At 42.1% G+C, this 25,588-nt stretch overlaps 1 protein-coding gene and 1 long non-coding RNA gene across 2 annotated transcripts in view; one reads left to right on the top strand and one right to left on the bottom strand.

The window, feature by feature from the left end:
* ank2b (ankyrin 2b, neuronal) overlaps positions 1-18,246 on the top strand; it is a 76,436-nt gene extending 58,190 nt beyond the window's left edge. Inside the window, exons 48-53 of the mRNA XM_047338993.1 lie at positions 12,435-12,527; positions 12,772-12,855; positions 12,944-13,108; positions 14,062-14,250; positions 14,423-14,514; positions 15,535-18,246. Coding sequence (XP_047194949.1) covers positions 12,435-12,527; positions 12,772-12,855; positions 12,944-13,108; positions 14,062-14,250; positions 14,423-14,514; positions 15,535-15,733 — 822 coding nt within the window. The 3' untranslated portion in view covers positions 15,734-18,246. The remainder of the gene's footprint in view (positions 1-12,434; positions 12,528-12,771; positions 12,856-12,943; positions 13,109-14,061; positions 14,251-14,422; positions 14,515-15,534) is intronic.
* Positions 1-23,515, bottom strand: part of LOC124851383 — a 214,563-nt gene extending 191,048 nt beyond the window's left edge. The window contains exon 1 of the long non-coding RNA XR_007032426.1: positions 23,331-23,515. This is a non-coding gene — a long non-coding RNA (uncharacterized LOC124851383). The remainder of the gene's footprint in view (positions 1-23,330) is intronic.
* Between the last annotated feature and the right edge of the window lie 2,073 nt (positions 23,516-25,588).

Below are 25,588 nucleotides of genomic sequence, written 5' to 3'. Positions count from 1 at the left end.
TGAAGAAAAAAGCAAAAGCTGTGTCCTGTCAAAATCTTTAGAAGAAAATCCCCAGGAACAGAGTGAAACTGAAGCTCACGCAATACAATCAGTAGTTGCTGATGTTTGTCAATCTGATATAAAAGCAGCTGAGGACTTTTCAACTGATGTAATTACAGAGGAATTATCGCGTGTGTTGTTTGATAAAGAAAGACCGAAGGAGGAAGTGACTGAGAAGAAGAAATCTTCTAGAAAGAAAAAGTCAAAGAAATCTATCAAATCTGATTATGAAGCCGTGGAGAATATTACAAAACATCAAATTGAATCATCTGAGTTCATAACAACACAGAAAGACACACTGGAATCCAATCAAGCTATGTCACAGGAGACTGCATGTGATGATCTACCAGTGCCATCCGCATTTAATACAGTTCTACCTCGAGATCAGAAAAACCTCAGAGAGTCTTCGGTGTCTGTACCTCAACATCATGAGCCTTTATCTTTAACCGAATGTTCAGCGCCAGTCTGTAGTTTATCGTGTGATGCAGGACTTTGGAAGCTTATCTCTTCGATCCGTGACCCACAATATGTAGGACAAACCTCCAGTCAGACAGATTCAGATGAGATAGTTGAACATGAAACTGCTGCTCTGCGATCAGAAAATTACCAAAGAGCACTTTCACCTGATTCTGAAGCCGAATATAGACCCATGTCCCCAGAATCACTTAGGGTGCTGGAATCATTTAGACCAGATTCCTCCCACTCTGACAGATCTGTAGATAGTCGGCGAGCTTTAACACCAGATTCCCCTATTCCTCAGTACTTCAACTCTTTCTCTGGACCCTCTCAAATTTATCACAGATCAGTGTCAACAGAGTCATCATTGTCAGACCTGGAACTGGAAACCAATTCAAACATTGCATCTGTTTTTGAGGACAGACCAGCATCCCCTGATTCAGTATCATCTATAAACATGAACAGGGCACTATCACCAGACTCACCTATTCCTCAGTTTAAACAGTCTCTGCCAGAATCCCATTTCCATGCTGGATTGGATTGGTCTTCATCACTTGAATCAATAGCCTCAGATCTAGAGGGTGGGACTGTCTGTTTGTCATCATTATTATCTGAGAGCAGAATGTCTTCCCCGGATTCTTTACCAGAAGTTTCTGATTCAAGCAGACTGGACAAATCCTTGCCACCTTTTTCAGGTTGTTTAGATCTAGATTATGGGGAATTGTCTCTGTCACAACGCTGCTCTGAGGTGGCACCTTCATCACAAGATTCAGTAGATCCTGGAGATCACTACAGAGGTGACTCGCCGATGCTCAAATTAAAAACAGTAACCCTTACTGAATCAGTCACAGTTTGTGCTCATAGATCATCATCTCCTAAGTCAGTGATTTCTGATGTTGAATGTGCACGATCAAGTGAAGAAATAGTTTCATCCAAACAGAAACCTGAATTACCAGAATCCCAGCTGCCAGAGACCACAGAGAGAGTACTGGTAGGTAGTGGTCAAACTCTCAAGGCAATCCAGGTGCCAGTCTATAAACTTGTTTATGATGCTGAACTTCGGAAGCTCATTTCTCAAATATGTGATCCCCACTATGTTGGAGAGACATTTTGCAGTAAAACAGGGATTTTTGAGTATGCTAGAAAAAGAACTGAGTATGTTCCAGAGGATTCCGGTGTCAAAAAGGGAGAGTCAGAGGAAGATGTGAAGTTTGTTCTGAGTGCAGTTCAAGCAAAGATTGAGGGGGAGGAGAGGTCATTGTCACCTAATTCTGAGTCAGATTACAAGCATTTATCAGATAGGGAATCAACATTAACAAGTACACTCAGGTCTGATTCTCCAGACTCCCCAGTTCCCCGGTTTTCTGTTGACTTTGCTACCATTTCACAGTCTCTGCCATATTCACCAGAATCACCAGTGTCCAATGATGAATCAGACCTTAGCAACCCTTGTTTTTTCAATGAAACTCAACCTTTGTCCCCTAGTTCTCCAATATCTTTAGATGAAAATCCAGCATTTCCAATCGACTCACCTTTACCGGACGTCACACCTGCAGTGCATGAATCTGTTACAGCCTCTGTTGGTTACAGGTCCTCTTTACCAGAATCAGCACATTCAGTTATTGAATATCAGTTTTCCACTTCAGATGATTTGACAGCTCAGAGAGCAGACTTACCCGAGTCAACTGCGTTCGTACTTGAAGAAAAGCAATCAACTGCAGGTGCAACATTCAGACCAAACCAGCTTATACGTCAACTGTACGACCCTCAGTATGTAGAGGAAGCTTATGTCAGCACAACTGAAGTGTTTAAATATGTTTATACCAGTAAAGAACATGTTCTCCTTGATTCGGATGCAGAGGAGACATTGTCACCTGATTCAACATCAGGTAACAAGATCCAGACCTTATTGTCAGATTCTGTTTTACCACAACTTAACCAACATATAGAATCAGTTGGGTTAGTCGCAGGCCACAGGTCATCAACACCTTTATCGATAATGTCAGAGACGGAAATTTATGTTCTGGACATGACATCTATAGAGACCCGACGGAGATCCTTCACATCCGATTCTGAAAATGAGCTACGGGCACTTTCACCTGATTCACCCATACCTGACTTCAGACAGCCTATAGCAAACCCAACTGTTTTAACTGCTGAATGCAGATCCACTTCCCCTGGGTCAGTTTGTTATTCAGATATAGAGTGTGAAGATGGATCATTTCCACCAGTATCTGAAGAGCATCGACCTCAATCACCTGATTCAGTGGCATCCAGAGATGAAAGCCATGACCTGTCACCAGATTCACCTTTACCTCAATTCACGACAAGAGTAGTTGAACGTTTTCCATCATTTGTCGGGTTTAGGTCCACAACCACTAAAGCAACTCAATCAGATGTTGAGCGTGCACCTTTCTTTTATCCCCCCCTTGACAGAGAAAATAGACCAGATACTCCAGAGTCATTAGAATCAGAAGTTGAAAACAGACCTCTGTCACCTGATTCTGAATCAGAATATAGACCTTTATCACCCACATCACTGACAATGACTTCAAATTTCAGATCATCCTCTCCTGAATCAATTGGCTCTCTAAATCAATTTAGAGCCCTTTCGCCAGACTCCCCCATTCCAGACTTAAGACAGGAGTCCTTAATCACATACACGGACTATAGGTCCTCCTCACCTGAGTCAGTGCTGTCAGATTTTGAAATGGAACTGGAATTACCTTCCTCTGTGTTATATGAGGACAGACCTTCATCTCCTGAGTCTTATGCGTCAGTATGTAAATACAGACGACTTTCATCCGATTCTCCGGTACTTGATTTCACACAAGCTTTTGCAGTTCCATATGCTGTTGTCAGTAGTTACAGGTCAGCATCACCTGAAACAGTTGCATCAGATGTAGAATTTGCTCCCTTGGTGTCGCAGCTGTTTGAGGTCGAAGAGAGACCAGAATCTCCACATTCAGTCTTGTCTTTTTCTGAATACCAGCGTTTGTCACCAGACTCTCCGATACCTCATTTTACCCAAACTCTCACATTAACAGCAAGTTATCGATCTACATCACCTGAGTCACTGTGTTCAAATGAGGATTTGGAGACTGATATGTATAATCCCTGGCTTTTCGGTAACAGAGCAGCATCTCCTGATTCAACTACATCCAAAGATGAATGTAGACCCCTTTCTCCAGACTCACCCATTCCGGAATTTACACAGTCTTTGCAAGAGTCCTTGGAAATGCAATTATCATTCCCAATAGATATAGAAGACCGACCTTCATCTCCTGAGTCCTTAGTGTCTCTCAGTAAATACCGAAGACTTTCCCCTGATTCACCTGTACCTGACTTTGGACAGGTTTCACTAGAGACTTATCCTGGGTTTAAAGGTAGAAGGTCATCATCACCTGAATCAGTAGATTCAGATTGGGATTTAGAGAGAGATTTATGTATCCCCTGGCTTTTTGAGGATAGAGCAGCATCTCCTGATTCAACTGCATCAATAGATGAGTTTAAACCTCTTTCTCCAGACTCACCCATTCCCGAATTTACACAGTCTTTGCAAGAGTCCTTCATAACACACATAGACTCAAGGTCCTCTTCGCCTGAATCAGTGTTGTCAGATTTGGAAATGCAATTATCATTCCCAATGGTTATTGAAGAAAGACCTTCATCTCCTGAGTCCTTAGCGTCTCTCAGTAAATACAGAAGACTTTCTCCTGATTCACCTGTACCTGACTTTGGACAGGTGTCACTAGAGACTTATCCTGGGTTTAAAGGTAGAAGGTCATCATCACCTGAATCAGTAGATTCAGATTGGGATTTAGAGAGAGATTTATGTATCCCCTGGCTTTTCGAGGATAGAGCCGTATCTCCTGGTTCAACTACATCCATAGATGAGTTTAAACCTCTTTCTCCAGACTCACCCATACCCCAGTTTACACAGGCCCTGCATGAATCCACTGTTTGTCACATGGACTTGAGGTCCACTTCACCAGACTCTGTGTTGTCAGATTTGGAAATGGAGTTACCTTTTCCAATGTTCTCAGAGAGCAGACCTCTATCTCCTGAATCTCAAGCATCAGTCAGACTTTCCCCTGATTCACCTGTACCTGACTTTGGACAGGTGTCACTAGAGACTTATCCTGGGTTTAAAGGTAGAAGGTCATCATCACCTGAATCAGAGGCTTCGGAAAAAGAGTATGATACTGTGAATTCACAGTTGTTTGATTTTGACGACAGAGCAGAATCTCGTCAGTCAGAGGTGTTTGACTCTGACCTTAGATGTTTATCTCTTGACTCTCCGATACCTCAGTTCACAGTAGGTGCACCTACTTTGGCAAGAGTACGATACAGATCCACATCACCTGAATCAGTAGATTCAGATTGGGATTTAGAGAGAGACGTATGTATCCCCTGTCTTTTCGAGGATAGAGCAGTATCTCCTGGTTCAACTACATCCATAGATGAGTTTAAACCTCTTTATTTAGACTCACCCATACCTCAGTTCACAGTAGGTGCACCTACTTTGGCAAGAGTACGATACAGAGCCACATCACTTGAATCATTAGATTCAGATTGGGATTTAGAGAGAGATGTATGTATCCCCTGGCTTTTTGAGGATAGAGCAGCATCTCCTGATTCAACTGCATCAATAGATGAGTTTAAACCTCTTTCTCCAGACTCACCCATTCCCGAATTTACACAGTCTTTGCAAGAGTCCTTCATAACACACATAGACTCAAGGTCCTCTTCGCCTGAATCAGTGTTGTCAGATTTGGAAATGCAATTATCATTCCCAATGGTTATTGAAGAAAGACCTTCATCTCCTGAGTCCTTAGCGTCTCTCAGTAAATACAGAAGACTTTCTCCTGATTCACCTGTACCTGACTTTGGACAGGTGTCACTAGAGACTTATCCTGGGTTTAAAGGTAGAAGGTCATCATCACCTGAATCAGTAGATTCAGATTGGGATTTAGAGAGAGATTTATGTATCCCCTGGCTTTTCGAGGATAGAGCAGTATCTCCTGGTTCAACTACATCCATAGATGAGTTTAAACCTCTTTCTCCAGACTCACCCATACCCCAGTTTACACAGGCCCTGCATGAATCCACTGTTTGTCACATGGACTTGAGGTCCACTTCACCAGACTCTGTGTTGTCAGATTTGGAAATGGAGTTACCTTTTCCAATGTTCTCAGAGAGCAGACCTCTATCTCCTGAATCTCAAGCATCAGTCAGACTTTCCCTGATTCACCTTGACTTTGGACAGTGTCACTGAACTATCCTGGTTTAAGTGGTCTCAGTGGCCTTTGTCTTTCCCTGATTCACCTGTACCTGACTTTGGACAGGTGTCACTAGAGACTTATCCTGGGTTTAAAGGTAGAAGGTCATCATCACCTGAATCAGTAGATTCAGAAAAAGAATATGATTCTATGAATTCACAGTTATTGGATTTTGATGACAGAGCAGAATCTCGTCAGTCAGAGGTGTTTGACTCTGACCTTAGATGTTTGTATCTTGACTCTCCAATACCTCAGTTCACAGTAGGTGCACCTACTTTGGCAAGAGTACGATACAGATCCACATCACCTGAATCAGTAGATTCAGATTGGGATTTAGAGAGAGACGTATGTATCCCCTGTCTTTTCGAGGATAGAGCAGTATCTCCTGGTTCAACTACATCCATAGATGAGTTTAAACCTCTTTATTTAGACTCACCCATACCTCAGTTCACAGTAGGTGCACCTACTTTGGCAAGAGTACGATACAGAGCCACATCACTTGAATCATTAGATTCAGATTGGGATTTAGAGAGAGATGTATGTATCCCCTGGCTTTTTGAGGATAGAGCAGCATCTCCTGATTCAACTGCATCAATAGATGAGTTTAAACCTCTTTCGCCAGACTCACCCATTCCCGAATTTACACAGTCTTTGCAAGAGTCCTTCATAACACACATGGACTCAAGGTCCTCTTCGCCTGAATCAGTGTTGTCAGATTTGGAAATGCAATTATCATTCCCAATGGTTATTGAAGAAAGACCTTCATCTCCTGAGTCCTTAGCGTCTCTCAGTAAATACAGAAGACTTTCTCCTGATTCACCTGTACCTGACTTTGGACAGGTGTCACTAGAGACTTATCCTGGGTTTAAAGGTAGAAGGTCATCATCACCTGAATCAGTAGATTCAGAAAAAGAATATGATTCTATGAATTCACAGTTATTGGATTTTGATGACAGAGCAGAATCTCATCAGTCAGAGGTGTTTGACTCTGACCTTAGATGTTTGTATCTTGACTCTCCGATACCTCAGTTCACAGTAGGTGCACCTACTTTGGCAAGAGTACGATACAGATCCACATCACCTGAATCAGTAGATTCAGATTGGGATTTAGAGAGAGACATATGTATCCCCTGTCTTTTCGAGGATAGAGCAGTATCTCCTGGTTCAACTACATCCATAGATGAGTTTAAACCTCTTTATTTAGACTCACCCATACCTCAGTTCACAGTAGGTGCACCTACTTTGGCAAGAGTACGATACAGAGCCACATCACTTGAATCATTAGATTCAGATTGGGATTTAGAGAGAGATTTATGTATCCCCTGGCTTTTTGAGGATAGAGCAGCATCTCCTGATTCAACTACATCAATAGATGAGTTTAAACCTCTTTCTCCAGACTCACCCATTCCCGAATTTACACAGTCTTTGCAAGAGTCCTTCATAACACACATGGACTCAAGGTCCTCTTCGCCTGAATCAGTGTTGTCAGATTTGGAAATGCAATTATCATTCCCAATGGTTATTGAAGAAAGACCTTCATCTCCTGAGTCCTTAGCATCTCTCAGTAAATACAGAAGACTTTCTCCTGATTCACCTGTACCTGACTTTGGACAGGTGTCACTAGAGACTTATCCTGGGTTTAAAGGTAGAAGGTCATCATCACCTGAATCAGTAGATTCAGATTGGGATTTCGAGATAGATGTATGTATCCCCTGGCTTTCCGAGGATAGAGCAGTATCTCCTGATTCAACTACATCCATAGATGAGTTTAAACCTCTTTCTCCAGACTCACCCATACCTCAGTTTACACAGGCCCTACTTGAATCCACTGTTTGTCACATGGACTCAAGGTCCACTTCACCGGACTCAGTGTTGTCTGATTTGGAAATGGAGTTACCTTTTCCAATATTCTCTGAGAGCAGACCTCTATCTCCTGAATCTCAAGCATCAGTCAGACTTTCCCCTGATTCACCTGTACCTGACTTCATGCCACCAGTGTTTGAATTATCTGATAGTATTTTTGGACACAGGTCAACATCCCCAGAGTCAGCATGTTCAGATGTAGAATACATTGTTTTTAGCCTAGGATCACTAGTTTATGACAATAGAGCCTCTTCACCTGGCTCAGGAGCATCTGTAGATGAATACCGGTCTCTGTCACCAGACTCGCCCATACCTGAATACAGACCAGCAATGCCTGAACGAGTTATTGTGAATGTCGGGTATAGATCATCCTCCCATGAATCCATTGAATCAGACATTGAGTATGCTTTGAATGACTTTTTGATGTCCGCGAATTATTGTGTTGAGACTAGACCTGATTCTCCTCAATCTGGAAGCTTAGAAGTGAGGCCTCCATCACTTGAATCCATTACAGACTACGATCCCATGTCTCCTGATTCACCTCTTCCTTCATGTGCACAAGATGTTCTTGAGACCACGTCAGCAGAAACATACTATGAGTGTCTCTCCTCAGAATCAATATTTTCAGATGCTGAATTTAATCTGGCATATTCAGCTTCATTTGACATAGAAGTTACTGACATGAGAACACTATCACCTCAGTCTGAGAGATCAGATGAAGAATGTAGAAATCTGTCCCCTGACTCACCAATACCAGATTTTACAAAGACTGCTGTAAACAATGTCATGACGGTAAGAGACACATCACCCACTGAATTTTCAGATTCAGATGATTTGTCACAAGCTTTAGACCTGTTTAATGCAGAAGACAGGACTGCATCACCAGAATCTGTTGAATCGGATAAGGAAGAATTACGATTGGCATCCAAATCATCAATAGCTGAATTAAAAGACCCAACTGCCACTGAAGCATCCATTGATAGCGATGTTTTATCAACAACTATAGTGCCTACCTCACTTGAGAAATCAGCCCTTGTGGTAGCTGAGTACAATCTCATTCGTGATGCTGAGTTATGGAAGCTGATTGCTCAAGTACGTGATCCTCAGTATGCTGGAGAAACTTTCAGCAGTAAAACAGGGTTTATGCAATTTATTGGCAGCACAATAGAATATGGAAGTAGTGTTTCAGAGGATGGCCAGGATAAAATAATAGATGAAAATGATCAAACTGCCAATGCCAAAGGACCACATTCAGAAGAGACAGAAGCATTTACCACAACAGATGACACCAGAGCAGATGAGGGCTTTCTCTGCACCTTAAGTGCACAAGTCAAGTCTGACATACCTGTTTCAGAATCACCTCCACTAATGATTGAAAATATGTTGTCTTCACGAGCAGCTCCATACAGAGAGTCCAAATACACATTTGAAGTACCTCCCCTTGAGGCAACCGCAGATTCTGATGATGAGCGGGTGGTTGTATCGGTGTCTGACACAGAGGGTGATGATCGACGTGATTCACCAGAATCCCTACACTACAGACCCATGTCCGCTAAATCCGCCATGTTGTTAGAACCAAGAGCATCTTCACCCGAATCTGTAACATCAGTTGATGAGAATCGACCTCTCTCACCAGATTCCCCCTTACCCGAATTTACAGTAGCATTACCAGAAAGTGTGACATTCCTGCGATCAGCATCATCCTCACCTGAAACTATAGCATCAGATATAGACGATATGCCTCTGTATTCAGACACTCAGTTTGCAGAATCCATACCGATGTCTCTTGAATCAGCCACAGAAACAGCCGAGCAAAGAGCATCATCTCCGGAATCCTTGGCCGAGTTCAGCGAGAACAGGTGTCTCTCTCCGGACTCCCCCATCCCTCAGTTTGCAGCGTCATTGGAGGAGTGCACAGCTACACACAGATCATCATCCCCTGAATCTGTGTGTTCAGAGTCATATTGTGAGCTGATGGTCACATCCTCAACAGCTGCTGAGACTGAGAGACCATCCTCACCTGACTCTGTCTCTTCTATCAATGAGTTCACACGGCTATTGCCTGACTCTCCAGTACCTGAGTTTATGAGGACATTGTCCACATATTTTATGGATGCGACCCACTTTAATAGATCATACTCACCAGTGTCTTTTTCATCCGACTTAGAGTTTGATGCTCTACCAACTGATTGTTGGATTGATGATAGCCCAAGGCCACTGAGTCCACATGCTGCCGGATCAGAGGAGGAGTTAGGTTTCTGCTGTGAGGATACTGAACCAAAACCTTTGAGTTGTGTGACATCCTCTTTAATACCCGAGCAGCATTCATCCTTAGCTAACAGGAATCAGATGACTGTGTCACCATTAGGAATTCAAATTAGTGAGACCATGTCGAAGGAAGAACCTGCCAATCCTGACGGGCAAATATGGACAGAATCAGACACAAGAACGTTGTCACACGATGAATGGAAACAGCTCGGATCAGAGGCTGAAAGTATCTCAACTTTACAAAATAATGTGTGTGCGGAAGACGTGAGAAGAGACTTTGCTCTGAAGTCCTCACCAGCTGAAGATGTTCAAAGAAAGGAAGAGGAGGTGCTTGACCTTGGTTCTGGAGAAGTAAAGAGCAAGATGGCCAATCAGAGGGTAAGAGTGAGAGCATGACCATCCAGCAAGTTGGACAAAACTCATTAACATGCAAGTTGGATGAAGCGATAACACCGTGTGAAACATAAGGACATGTCTTAAAGAAGTGATAACAAAATAGAGGGTGTTAATGTTGAGACTTTGTCCACAATGTGTGGAAGTCAGCGGAATGTGAAATATAGAATTTTTAATACCACTAATCATTCCTCCTCCAATTCTGACTTATGTCTGTCTGGTGGTGATATCATTTTAAGGTTGCATGTTTAGGCTTTTTGGAAAATAACCTCCGTGTGCAGTGACAGTAACTTGGTGAAATGTTGATGTCATCTCATTGGTGCAAACCAACCTTTACACTGATTAAAGTGGACATATCATGTTGACGTTCACTTACAGGCTCCTCCTCAGACACCAGAAGACACAAAGTTTCTAACAGACGATGAGGTGCAAAGCACAACAGCAGCACAAGACACCAGGGACTGGGAGTTGTCCACAGAGGAGGCACAGTCCAGTGAGCTTTTTTCACCCATGTCAAGCAAGTTTCTGGTGCCACCAGATTATGAAGCAGTTTTCTCAGGACATCAAACGTTGAGAGTTTCTGAATGTAGCCGAGCCTACTTGAACGATTTGAGTCCAGCGTCTGCAGTGTTCAGCGACTCAGCTCAGGTTGTGACTGAAGTCGCCACCAAGAGAGGTTCGGAAACTGATGAAGACTTGGAGTTTTCCCCAGGCTTTAACAGAGTCCTCTCAGAATTTGAGAAAGCGGTGTCAGAATTGGAATCAGAAGAACCAAAGGTGCCACAAACAGACCTCATACCTCGAATGGGCTCCAAGTCTCCGCAGCTCTCTGACTCTGATGTGGAATTCTTTGACTGCAGACAAGCCCTCTCTGACTTCTCTGAATCAGAAGACATGAAACTGGAACAGGAGATAGGCTATCATATCTCAGAGCCACCTTCCCCAATGCCTGGGAGTAGCCCTGATATTGCTTTCCTGACGGGGAGCCCTCAGTACACTTCTCGTCCTTTGCTCCGAGTGGAAGATTACAAGCGCTTCTCCTCGGGCAGCGAAAGCCTCAGGGAATTTGCCTATGACTCTGAGGGTTCACCAGGGTGTCAAGCAGAGGGCGACCTGCCCGGGTGTGAGGAACTTCCTTCAAGAGATCAGGCAGGGTATTACGATGATGACGACTTCCTGGGAAGGGTAAGAGGTCGAGCATGAGCGTGACACTGCACTGGCTGGTGTCTTGCCTGGTTCGGCCTGGTTGCTGTGGTGCTGCATTCAAGACTCAGGAGATTTAACACACAAATCTGCACTTTATGAACTAGATTAGGCTGATGAGTGCTTTTGTGTGCATGAGTACCTAAACCTTAGAGAAGATAAAAACCCTAACTGTGATGAGTTTTGCGTTGTTAGTGACTGAAAGAGCTGTTGCTGCCACTGGTGGACTATTGACAGCATCTATGCGCTGTTTCAAAGAACAGATTCAATAACATGTAATTATTATTTCCCATCTCACCCTGTCTGCATCCTTTGAGTTGTGCTTGTTCTTCCCATCAGTGTGCGAAATACTCTTTGACAGTCTGGGTGTCCTCTGCAGATCAGGTCTACTTAAACCACACATCATAGAAAAAATCCAATTTAATCATGCAAACTTTGCACTTGCAGACGAAACTTGTTCTCATGCACAGCCGCCTCATAAACAAATAATTCAAGACAAAAACCTGAATGATTATCCTCTTTACAGATGTTTTTTTATTACTACACAACAAATGAATACATCCGTGTATTATAAAGGAAACACATATAGCAGTGTCTATTGTGATAAACCTTAATTCTTTGATTTGTATTTGCATTTTAAATCTGTGCAAGATCCCTCATATTTCGTGCACTGGTGGTTCCCATTTTTGCATGTTTATTTCGGTTGTTGCATAACTGGTCCTTCTCTTCATCTCACATTACATTTTGTGTACAGCCAAACAATTCGATTTTTCTTTCTCTCATTTCATCTCATTCGTACAAGAACCTTTTGGGCGAGCAAACATGAGAGTGAGGTTAAGAGAAAAGAAGGACGAGCCAGACGAGTGTGCTGTGGTGACTCGGTGTAGAACCTGTTATATTGACCTGTGCTGGCTGTGTGCTGTCTCCCAGGAGATAGCAGAGGAACTAGGGATGCTGTCCTCTGATAGCTCAGAGGAGGAGGTGCTGACCACCAGGGTGGTCCGACGCAGAGTTATCATTCAGGTAAACAAGCATGATGCGGCAGTGCAGCTCCAGTGCACTGGAGTGATGCAGGGTAATCATATCTTCACATAGGGGCTTTAAAATCGACTTTAGATTTGATGGTAGGTCATTATTTACTAATGTTGGGAGGCGTATGTTCCTTGATACACTTTCTTTGATGTGGACAACATGTACTTCGACATCACCCTCATGTACAGCACTGTGATATGTGTGAACTCACAGCATGTGGTCTGTGTTTCTACAGGCTGATAACCTGCCAGACATCGCACCACAGACTGTCACAGAGGAGAAGTACACAGACGAGCAAGGGAACATGGTGACTAGGAAGGTAAGCGTGTCTGACACACTGTAAATAGTAATCTTTATTTTCATATTGCAGTTTTTTACAGGGAAGTGATTCTCTCTGTCCTCGCCAGATCACACGGAAGGTGATTCGTAAATACGTGTCTGCGGATGGCATGGAGTCACAGGAAGTGACCATCGAGGGCTCTCACCAGGAGACGGTGCAGATCGAGGAGGGAGACACCGTCTCCAGAGTGGTGAAGAGAACTGTGCTTCACAGTGAGGGAGATCAGAAAGAGGTCAGTGTCATCCCACTTTCACATGGTTACAGAGCAATCAGAAGCACTTTACTTATGACTGTATTACTCAGTTTGTTTTATTGTTTTTGTACTGTTTCTAGATTAGAATTTTCAGAATTTTCAGAGCTTTCCACATATCGCGGCTACATCTATATATACACATCCATCCATCCACCCAAAATCCCACCGGTATCCAGAGAACATTTTGAAAAGTAAAGCAAACCAGCTAGTTCATGCTGCTAATTGTTGCTATTTGGGAAAATTATGTAATATTATCAATCAATCAATCAAATCAATAAAATTTTATTTGTACAGCCCATATTCACAAATCAAAATTAGTCTCATAGGGCTTTAACAAGGTGTGACATCCTCTGTTCTTAACCCTCAACAAGAGTCACGAAAAACGACCAGAAAAAAAACTATTAACAGGTTAAAAAGAACGTAGAAACCTCAGAGAGAGCCACATGGGAGGGATCCCTCTCCCAGGATGGACAGAATAGAATAAATGCCACGTGTAATGGAGAACATCAGCAAAATAACAGTATTTCCAACATTGATTAGAAGAAACAGTTTATAACATAATGGAAGGTAATTGAATTGAGGAGTTATTGTCAGTAATGGTTGAGTATCTGAGTAGACATATTGTATATCAAGCAGTCTTGTTGTATCAGACACGATCAGACACAATAATAATAGGTTTGCATGTATTTAACTGAACAAAGTGATTGGTGTTTGGTCTTGAACCAGTGTGTTGGACTGAGTGAATTTGAAGGCTCAGATTCCTCCCAGGGAGAAAGTCAAATGTCAGTACGTACAGAAGCCGTCCAAACCTTGTCCACCTGCTGGTGTTCGGCCAATTCGTAGAGGCAGAGAGCCGACAACTAAAAACCTCAGAGTACATAACTCGCAGGAAATAACAACTGGTGCCTTGACATTTTCTCATCTCCCTCCAGCTGACATTCTCCGAGCCCCGGGCCCTGGGCGCTGCCACCGCATCCGAGTTTGAGATGGAGCCAGTGCAGGGTCGAAAGGTCAGCAAGGTTGTCAAGACAACGGTGGTCAAAGGCAAGAGGATGGAGAAGCAGACGGGGGACCCCTCGCTGGCTGCAGACCTCCCCTCAGCCAGAGAGGACTTTGAGAAGGTCAGTGTGTCCGATAGAAGAGAAAATCCACCGAGCTGATATCACACATTGAGCAGGTAGTTTGAAGATTTTCAATGTTCAGCAGGTCCTTGTTGGGTTCCCAGTGTTTGTCTTTCCTCCGTCCTCCTTCTGATCCCTCTCTCCTCCTCCATTCTTTCCCCCCCCCCACCAGGCTTTGAGTTATGCTGGAGGCTTTGGGAAACAGCTCCTTCCTCATGTAGTAGAGAGGGAGTTTGTGCAGGACGACGGTTCTGTTGTTAGAAGGTCGGACTGCAGCATGGGAATGTGTAGAAATGACACTGAAGTTGATTAAGAGGGAATTTATCACAGTTTAACATGGAAGCATGAAGTGATTTCTTTCTACTAACATTTAACATTTGACTTTGCAGGGTGTTGAATTTTCAGAAACTGGCTTTCAAAGTCTCAGATTACTAACAGCCTCACTCACACTAAAATCTGTTGTTTCAGATATTGTAGCTCCACTTCCTGGTGATGTGATGCATGGTGTGTGTTCAGAGGCTGTTCACTCTGCTCATTGGATTTATAATCCCATGTTAATATCAGTTTAGTTTATGGTCTGATTATGAAACAATCTGTGAAATCAACACAAAGACTGAAACCTGTTTATCTTGATAAATTAAAACTGGCATTTGAAAATTCAGGTTGAAGGTTTGATTATGCACGAATTACAATACAATCAAATATTTAAAAAAATGAACAACTATCCAAAAGGAACAAAGGAACAAAATGAACAGAAATTGATTTTGTTTCTAAATTAAAACAATGCAATTATTAAGCAATTAAAACAGTATTGTTTCATGAATGTTTAAAATATTTTGAATGGATTTATTCACTTGATTAATTATTTATAACATCTTTTTTACTTATTTAATTTGGAACTCCATATTTGTGACCACCAAAAAAATAATATTATGTGTTTTTCTGTTTTCATCTTGAGCTGGAGAATCTAATGAAGCACAAAACCAAAATTTATTTTCGTTTTATGTCAATCTGAGAACAATTATGCATTTTCAAACGGTAAATCTCATTTTGTCATCTGATTCTGTCCCACATAATGTGCGCACAAATATAATTTACAGAATTTTAATTTGATAGAAATATCTCATGTTAATATCGTCGGGCCTGGATCTCCACAGTCAGGTTGAAATGCAGATATTTGCGTCCCAGGTAATTCTTGAACGAGCCCAGAGGTCAGTCTGTGCCTCTGAACAGTCACTGGGAGCTTGGATGTCACAGTCAGCTTTTTCTTTTTCCTTCTTGCAGAAGCCACATGCGTAAGTCGAGAACCCAGAAGAGGACTGTGGTGAGGGATGCCCGGGGGAAGCACGTGCACCTGGAGCGTCTGGATGACACCCCCGACACCCAGCAGCCCGACTCCCTGCAGCAGCACCTGCACCGACTGCTCCAACACTACTGTGAGGACAACAGGGAGGAAGAGGAGGAGGAAGAGGAGGAGAGCTGAGACTGAGCAGCTGCTTCCACTGATCCTCTCCCTGCGTCTCCCACTGAAGCCTTTGGTGATGATCAAGATGTAACACATCCCCTTCCTGTTTCTCTTCTTTTTGTCAATGGAACAGTATTTTGTGCTTGAACGCTCTCCCCCTCCCTCACATTGTGTTTCGCTCTTTTTGTAACCAAAGATAGCTCCTGTTTTTTTGTTGGATTCTTTTTTTTTCTGTTTCACATCTTTTTACCTCTCGGCTGCTGCGGCGTGGCCAAAGTACGACGCACCAAAGGTGGATCGAAAATCGAACGCGGGGCTCCTCGGACGTTTTTGCCTCACGCACGGGCCTCTTCTTGAAGAACTCTTGTAAAACATTTGTATATAGAGGAGACGAAAAGATCGTGCTTGGACCGGAAAGGAAAACAAATCTAAGCATTTAATACGTTAGCCCACCCGAACCTGCTGTACATGCACCGATTCAGCTGGAGAATGGCCCCTGTACAGATGAGATTAATGTTACATGGAGAATGAACTGGGACGAGGGAAAGTGTATCATCATGGACTCTTTATACAGCAAAACATCAACCTGCTGATGTGTTTACAACGGCTGTGTGAGCACACCTTTTGTCTTCCCATGATGCATCTGCCCCCCCCTTTTTTTCTTTTTCACGTGTCCGTCCCAACGTGTGTCGTGCATTTCACATTCTATCTTCCACAGAGCTGCCACCTCTGTGTGTGTATATATACAGTGTGTCTATCAAGAGAGAGAGAGAGAGAGAGAGAGAGAGAGAGAGAGAGAGAGCAGTGATGAGGAGTTGATGTCCTCCTGTCTTCTGTGCTTCTCCCTCCATCACCACGTGTGCTGCGTCTCCTCACCTCAAACTGCAGCGGTGCTCATGTTGCCGTCCTCCATGAAGCCTTGTCCAGGAGGAGTCTGGTTCGTTTTTTTCTTATTGTCAGCAAATCCCATGAAGGAGCCCGAAACAACAATGATAACGAGTGTTGTGTGTGTGTGTGTGTGTTTCAAAACCTGATCAATCGTATTTCCTAGTTGAATCAAACTATTAAAGGCACGTGTTACACTGGGGGGGGCATGTTCCCTCATTATCATCAACAATTAACAGAACATTAAATGTAATATTAGTCCTAATCTTTAGATTTGATTTGCTCTCATTCATATTATTCAAAGGTGCATTTCACCTTATTTCACATGTCAAATTCAGACTGTGAATTCATAGCAGTGTGTGTTACGACCTGCAGGGGGCGTTAACCAGTCTGAGAGGGTCTAACGAAAGATGGAATCAGGTTGCATTATGGGAAGTGTAGGAGGCACATGAGCATTTTTATGACCCCATAATAAAAGGTCAAGATATCTTAGCGTCTCTTTGATGAACCGTCACCATAGAGTCATAAACACTAACACACACACACAAGGTTTTATTTTAGAATTTAGTCGTTTTTTTATTTATATATTTATATATCTGTTTTTTAAGCAATTGTCACATTTAAATTGTATATACGTATAATTTCTATTCTGTCACGTCTGATCACTGTGTTGAGCAGAAGACTTTAGATTTATTGAGACCCCAACAAATGCACTATTTCTCCTTTTTGTGTAACGTTCATTAAAATCCTGAGTGAGCAGCTGCTTTTAGGAAACGGCTGCAAAAAGAAAGGATGTGTGTGTGGGTGGGTGGGTTGTTTTATAACTGGGAGCTGAGAGTCCCAGTCAGAGCGGTGGGGAACAGACGGACTGTACCATTGTTGCTTTTGGTTTTGTGAAGAGATTTGTTGACACTAATAAAACATAGACAGACACCAGACATGTCCTTTTAGATTTTAGTCATCACACTTTACGTATAAATGCTTTGCATTAACTGCTGATGTGGATTTGACTTGTCTTGTTATCACTGCTCTCGAAGGAATCGACCGATCGTCCCAAAACCCGAGGAAACACAGACTTCCTTTCGCCGTCCGTTATCATGTCTGTACTTCCTTATTTATTTATTACCCTCCATTTATGATCCCTGTACAGTGAACTCCAGCAGTTGAAGCTGAGAGCGGTGTGTGCGTGTGTGTGTGTGTGTGTGTGTGTGTGTGTGTGTGTGTGTGTGTGTGTGTGTGTGTGTGTGTGTTTGAATGTATTCTAAAGCTAACGGTAAAGACAAATGAAGATCCCCCTCCTCCCATCATTGATAAACAGATTTGTTGAATTGAAAGTCGCTGACAAAGTATGTTTGGTGTTGATCTACAGTCGGGAATTGAACTGTGTAAAGATACGATCCTCATGTTGCCATGTAATTTGAGTGTGATCCATTGGGAGAATAAAAGAACGGTGTCCAAAAAGAGACCATTGATTTGATAAATGAGCATCTTGTTTCCATTGTGATAACAATATATACGTATTAACAGTGCAAATATCTACGCGGGCATGTGTGACAAATTATTACTAAAAAATAAACCTGAAACGCTAAACAAGGCCTAGCAGCTGCAGTGTGTACGTGGCAGAACAATAAAACTGTACATGTCAACTGAGAAGTGATGTCATTCTTTCAGAAGGTGAAAGCACGTTGTTGGAACTGGTGCTGACACAAGGTCACCGGCGAATTTAGCAAATGTTACAAAAGCCAAGTGATAAGGAAGCCAATGAGATTCACTGCACTGTCCACATTCAGACCACATCCCACCAGTCTGCAGCAAGCATCAATATACTGGGTATGATATCGTGAATACTGTCAAATTATTCAGATTTACTTTACTGTGATGTTTTATATAATTTACTATGATACTTATATGCAGTACTATTCTACAACATTTAATTCATTAGTGCAGAGGTCTTCAACAGGGGGTCGCGAAATCTTTGGTTGATAAGACAACTTTTTTTTTTTTTTCAACCAACTTTTTTCCACAAATTTAAATGTCTTTAAATACACATTAACATGAATCTGTGAATTATTTTAATAGCTCAGTGTTGTATGCAAGATGTATGTTTATGAATGGCATTGGCACGGCCACCCTGTACCTTGCACAAAACATGAATATATGAACCTGTGTATTATTTGAATAGCTTAGTATTGAATGCACAATAACAGGGTAGCTATGTTTATACATAGCACTAGGCCCAGTTTAATATAAAACACAATTTTATACAATATATATATAGTAGGGGGTCCCTGCTCCATCTCCCCATCAGTTTGGGGGTCCTTGGCCTGAAAAATGTTGAAGACCCCTGCTTTAGGGTCTATCTGGATACCTTCACTGGTCACCAGGCGCCCTACATACCTGACCTGACCTTTAAACAGCTCACATTTTTTGGGGCGTAGTTTATCGCCATAATCTCGCAGGCGACACAGCACCTGCATCAGGTCGTCAACGTGGTCATGAAGGTCTTAAGCAAAAGCAAAGAAAGCAAAGAACGTCATCCAAGTATGGAGAGCAGCACTCGTCTCTTAGACCATCAAGCACTCCCTCAATGCACCTTTGAAATGACAGAGAGAGAGAGAGAGAGAGAGGCCCACAAAATGTCTTTTTTTATTAATTAATGTTTGACACTAATGATTTAATGGATGTGGAGCCACGCTGAAAGCTACTTGTCATGACATAATGGACGTGAATGTAAATAGTTTTACATTACAGACCCACAGAAAGACTCCCATTTGCACTGGGACGTCCTCACAATATTTGTTAATGCTGTACATTCTGTTACCAACTGGGAACATTTCAATGGAAGAAGTTTATGACCAAAATATGTATTAATTTTCCATGTTACCTCCTGAAAACACAAAGATTCATTCAAGACTTTCTGTAGGGAACAGCCTATCTGAGCACCCTTGGGTCCATGTTGACCTTTTTGACCTCTGGCTCCATCCTAAACTCTTTGATTCTCTAACATGTCGGTGAGAAGCTCTTTCTCTGAGGTGCAGGAGCTTTAGTTTTCATCTGTAAACAGGACACAGACTTGTCAGAGCCACAGCAAATATGCAGCAAGTCAGTCACTTGACTGGTCATGTTTTGCAGAGGAGACATTTAAATACGTCCTCCAGCAATAAAAGAGTCAGAGCTCCTCTCTTTTTTCTTTTTTTTTTAGAGGAACTACATGTAAGATTTTGCTGTTGCCATTCAGCCACTGTTAGAATTAACAGATTTTTAATCACTACATGAGAGGGATCCCTTTTCCAGGACAGACACAAGTGTAGCAGAGCACATCAACAAAATTTGATGAGAAAAAACAGTGTCTAATATAAATGGAGCGGTGTATCAATGTTTAAAGTATCTATACTAAAGAAAAAGTCTGACTGAGATGAAGGGAGCAGTGATGACAATTGTAATGACAGAGGAATTGCCAATAACGCTATGCAAGTAGGTAAATTGTATATCTAAGCAATCTAGTTGTACTAATAATCATCCACGATTGTCTGCCACCACGATTATCATTATCATATAATCACAATCCACCATCAAGATCCTCCACCATGCACGGTCACACATGAGTTCAGTCAAGAGGTGTCCCCAGCAGCGGAGACCAACGCCATTGTTCACCCCGGTTTTTATTTCTATCACTTCTTTGATTCTACTAAAGTTTGCATGCTAGCCCCAACCCATCACTTTCCGCAGTCAGCAAGTTGCTGCTCAAGGGCCTATTGCATTTTATCTTGTTTTGTAAAAGCAACAATGACAGAGGCGGTCACCTGCCCCGTGGCCAGCCTCCACATTATAGCAGAGGAAACTTGGCATTAAAACGTGTGTGTCAAGGCAGAGTTTGGATCTCTAAGCATGTAGTATCACTATTGATGTGCAGCCCATTACTAACCTGTCAATCGAAAATGGTCTTCTAACATGTATAACGTGATGGTGGTTACAACATTTCTGGCACGCTGCCTCATATCGTTGAACTGGAAAGGATCTAGACCTCCAGGTCACGTCAGATGGTTGAAAGATCTACCTTTGGACCACCCTGCAGGGAAGTCTTTGGTCGATTAGATAACAGTACATCCTCAGGTCAAGCTCTACGTGACTGTGGTCCGATCGTCCAAAATAGCTTTTGTGTGAATGAGTTATGACACTTTGATGATGTCGCTGCCTTATTGACTGTTTGTGCTGGTAGGGCTGTTTAGTTACAGGTGTGGGTTCCAGTCAGGTAGAGGGAATCTAGGGGAGTATAATGTATAATCAAACTGGAGTTAATGGCAGATTACAACAGCTGAACATTTGCTTGTACGTGAGGTGGAAAATGAAGACATTGAAATACCATGAAGGAAATTACAAAAAGAAAGCAGCACTCATTATATTATAGTAGATATCAGTCAAAACTTTCCATAACTGAAGGAAACCCTGGACTGATAACAGCAGCACTGCAGGAACATGCAGCCAAGCCAGGACATGCCCGAGGTAACAGGAACTTTTCCAGCTGATGAGTCAGAGAGTTTATTTGATGGTGAGAAGATAAAATCACAAACAATACTAAATACCAGCAACTGAACCGGAGTAAGAAATATCTGGATACACTGAACCAGACGTTGCATGACTTTGTGCTTCTACCGACAAACTGAATGACATCACACAATTTTTGAAGCCTTTTTTAAACTCTGCATCGGGGGAATCTGCTTTCATATCATTAAATGTTTCAGTCCTCACCGACTCTGAGATATACGTCAGCCCGCCTCCTGATTCAGTGGACTGAACAGATGGACGCTTCACACAAACACAGCAGATGTTTTACGTCTGGTCTGATCTCACATTGCTCCCTTCCCAGGTCAACAGCAGAGTTAGAAGGAGGGAATTACATTTTGATGAGGGGGTCACAGTAGAGATTCCAGATGATTTGACCCCCTTGCTCTCAAAGTTTATTTTGCCACATACTGAATATATTACATAAAAGAAATGACTAATTGGTTGGTTTTGTTTCTTTATGAATTTGAATGAAACCAAGTCGACTATTGAATCCATATGTTTTATTAGCTAAGACAACAATGTTCACGTTCAAACCCTGCAGCTGTACCCAAGGGAACGTAGAAACCTCAGAGAGAGCCACATGTGACGGATCCCTCTCCCAGGACGGACAGAAGTGCAATAGATGCCACTGGTAACGGAGAACATCAGAAAGATAAGGGTGTTTGCAGCATTGATTAGAATAAACATTTTGTAGCATAATGGAAGGTAAATGAATTGATGGATTATTGTCAGTAATGGTAAAGTATCTGAGTAGAAATATTGTATATCAAGCAGTCTTATTGTAATCATAGTCCATGGTCAGCAGCCACCACGATCACGGTCCACCATCACGATCTGATGCCGCCATCAGGATCCACCATCAGCTGCCACCTCGATCGTGGTCCACCACCACTATCAGATGCCAACACGATACAGGATCCACCATTATTATCACGATCAGCCAGCTAGATATAGGATGATATTCAAATATACTTGCCCCTGGACCTTAAAACAAAGAGTTATCTGCAGCCCCTGTTTGACAGCCTGAATGACATCAAATCATGGATGAACCTAAACTTCCTCAAATTAATCGAAAATAATAATAATTGTGTTTGGACATCCTGAACTGCTGGATGTGGGCACCATGGGCCCTCTAGCTCCTATATAATCAATATATAGGAGCTATATAATGAATATATCCATATTCACTCCTCTGTGAAGAGTCTTGGGTTCATTTTGAAAGGGTTTTTAAATTCGACAAGCAAATTTTCTTCCGTTGTTCGGTGTAGTTTCTTTCAGCTGAGACTTATAGCCAAGGTAAAAGCCTCTCTCCCACAAAAAGATGTAGAGAGGGTGATCCATGCCTTCATAACCTCTCGTCTTGACCACTGCAATTCACTGTATGTAGGCTTAGAACAGTCGTCTATTAAATGCCTGCAGCTCTTCCAGAATGCTGCTGCTCGCCTCCTGACTAGAAAGATGAAGAGAGACCATATTACACCTGTGCTGCGCTCCCTCCACTGGCTTCCTGTTTGCCACAGGATCGATTTTAAAATGTTATTGTTAACTATTGAATCTCTTAATGGACGGGCACCGCCTTATTTAGCTGAACTTCTCCATATTCACACTCCGGTCAGAGAGCTGAGATCAGCCACTCAGCTCTTCCTGGATGTGCCTAAATGTGGTGTGTTTTTAGTTTGCGGTGGAAGATGTGTAAACTTTCTGATGTCCGGATGTCAATGGGGAGCTCGCTCCACCATTTAGGAGCCAGGACAGCAAACAGTCGTGATTTTGATGAGTGTTTAGCTCGCAGTGAGGGAGCAACAAGTTTTGTTACATCCAACACAAATATTCACTTCAAGGATGATTTGATTACCTGAGGTCCACCCTGAAACACATTCATAGACCCAGGACAGATATAATACAGAGTTTGATGACATCAAATAACCCTGAGTGAGATGAGTGAATACAAAGAACTCCTGCCAGAGAGGATTTACAATGCAAAGCAGCCAGAACAATGGAAACAAGAGTTATCATGTTGACTCATTTGAATTATTTTGTCACATTATATAATGTTATTATAATGTCACGTTTGTTGTATAACTGGACACAAATGCTGCCAAAGAAACAGAACAAAACAAGAAGTGCAGGGAAAAATACTTAATCAACAAATTAAATTGCTCACACTCAGAAGGCTGGTTAGAGAACTCAGGTGATCCAAGAGCTGAAACTCAAAACAGAGACACAGGAGCTGGACTGAACAGAACCAAAGTGAAGAGACGACCTGACACAGACAGAATAACTGAACCCAGGTGAAACACATGAGGTCAGGTGCACACAATCACAAGATTGAAGTGACCAACAATGACACATGGGGGGAACAGGAAGTGAAGGTCACAATAAAACAGGACAGTACAAATCCAAAAACACAAATATACAAAAACAAAGTCCAAACAAAAGATCATAACTTAAATGAAAAGTCCAAAAAGTGACTGCTATATAGAGCACTATATAGTGAGCTCATCGGAAAAGAACAAAAAAGCTTTCACACACTATTCAGCGCATTTTTTCTGCATTGAAAAATGACATCATTGCCACAGGAATAAAATGTACAACAACAACAACGTGGAAAATCCCAAAGTAAATTTGAAATGTTTATTTTGCAGCATTAATGTAAAAACACATGTTGGATGATCATCTTTAAATGTGGAAATAAACTTGTTTCCCACACTTTGTGCTGTGATGCACCGCTCTGCTTCTATTTACATTAGAACGACAGGTCGGGCTGTTCCTGCTGCCCTCGCTCCTCCCGTCTCTCTTCACCACGAGTGCAATGCATGATGGGATATATTGTTTGGTTAGTGACCATTGGTTGTACACTACTTTTCATGATGCATTGTGGGAAACAATGAGTCAATTACATAGGGTATAAAAAAAAATCTGTAAACATTTGGACACCACTAAAAATTGGCGAACTCAGCATATAGTGCACTATACAGTGATTAGTGAGGGATTTGGAACACAGCCATAGACTCACAGATGAACTGATTAGATTTCAGTTGGTGGTGGTTAACTTATAAAACATGTTTTGGCCTCTTGAACATGATATTTCAAGTCAGTGGTTCGATCATTTCCTCACATTTTGAGCAGTTGTCACTTGAAGATGTTGAAGATGAACAGATTAGATTTCAGTGGTCAAAGGTCAGGGTGACCTCATATGAGTCCAGAAAAAAATATGTATGCAGAAATAAACTGCACAGGTTGAAGATGGCAAACAACCACAGGGTGAAAGTTTATTTCTGAGATTTAGTTTTTTGTGAATTGTCAGACAGGCCTGATCAAAGTGTCTTGTGGGCAACATGCAGCCTGGAGACCAGAGGTTCCTCACTGTGTTGTGAATAAAAGATCCAAGTACTTCTCCACAAAGCTAGTAACACTGTAAACTTGTGTTTTCTTTCTCTCCTCGTTCTTGAAGTGAAGCTGCAGGACTCCTCTGGACCTGAATGATCCTGCTGTGAAAGCAGACATTCTGAAATCAGCAAGTTTCCAAAATCCACCCTGAAACACATTCATAGACCCAGGACAGATATAATACAGAGTTTGATGACATCAAATAACCCTGAGGGAGATGAGTGAATACAAAGAACTCCTGCCAGAGAGGATTTACAATGCAAAGCAGCCAGACCAATGGAAAGAAGAGTTATCATGTTGACTCCCTTGAATTATTTCAATAATTCTTCCAGGCATTGCTGCTGTAGAGCTGCTGTTTTTGGTTGAGATCAGGAAACCCACAACATGCTGGGGCTGAGTTGGTGCTCGGGCCTAGAAGGACTGGATCTGAGACATGTGGTGCAAATTGTGTCTCCATGAACACATCCAGGTTGTAAAGATGAACACTGGATACCTGAAGGCAGGCTTCAATATCCAGTGGGGTTACAGCCTGAGGATATGCAATTGGGTAATGAGTTAATTCAATTTAATTTCTATTTAATTTCAATTTAAAATAGATTTTATGATTTGGAACTATATTCAGACTGGTTGTTATAATGAAAATAATTAATAGATGATAGCAGTATAATAATAATAATGCTCATCATCATCATTTATTTTTCTTCTCTTTTCATCCTTGTTTTCATCTGATCTACATATTGGATGGAATTAGAGGTGATCACAACATTAGTAGATAAACATTTCAAACTTCCCTGTCACAGAGGTATCATTGGATCCACGGTGTGAGCAAGACAAACAGACATTCATTCACTCACCACCTGCACAGGGGTGGAGGCAGAGACCAGTCATGGTCAGATACGATCAGAACTATCTGCATAGTGAGAGGCCTCCAGAAATAAACGAGAACACTGTTGTTGTTTGCATCTTTGCCTTTTTGCATAAAGAGTCCAACAGAACACTGACTATTGTCAGTAGAAGAGGAGGAGCTGGTGT

Source organism: Hippoglossus stenolepis, chromosome 23 (genome assembly GCF_022539355.2).
Source record: "Hippoglossus stenolepis isolate QCI-W04-F060 chromosome 23, HSTE1.2, whole genome shotgun sequence".
Taxonomy (NCBI): Eukaryota; Metazoa; Chordata; class Actinopteri; order Pleuronectiformes; family Pleuronectidae; genus Hippoglossus; species Hippoglossus stenolepis.
The sequence above is the reverse complement of the archived record's forward strand: the minus strand, read 5'-3'. Positions and strand labels throughout refer to the sequence as shown.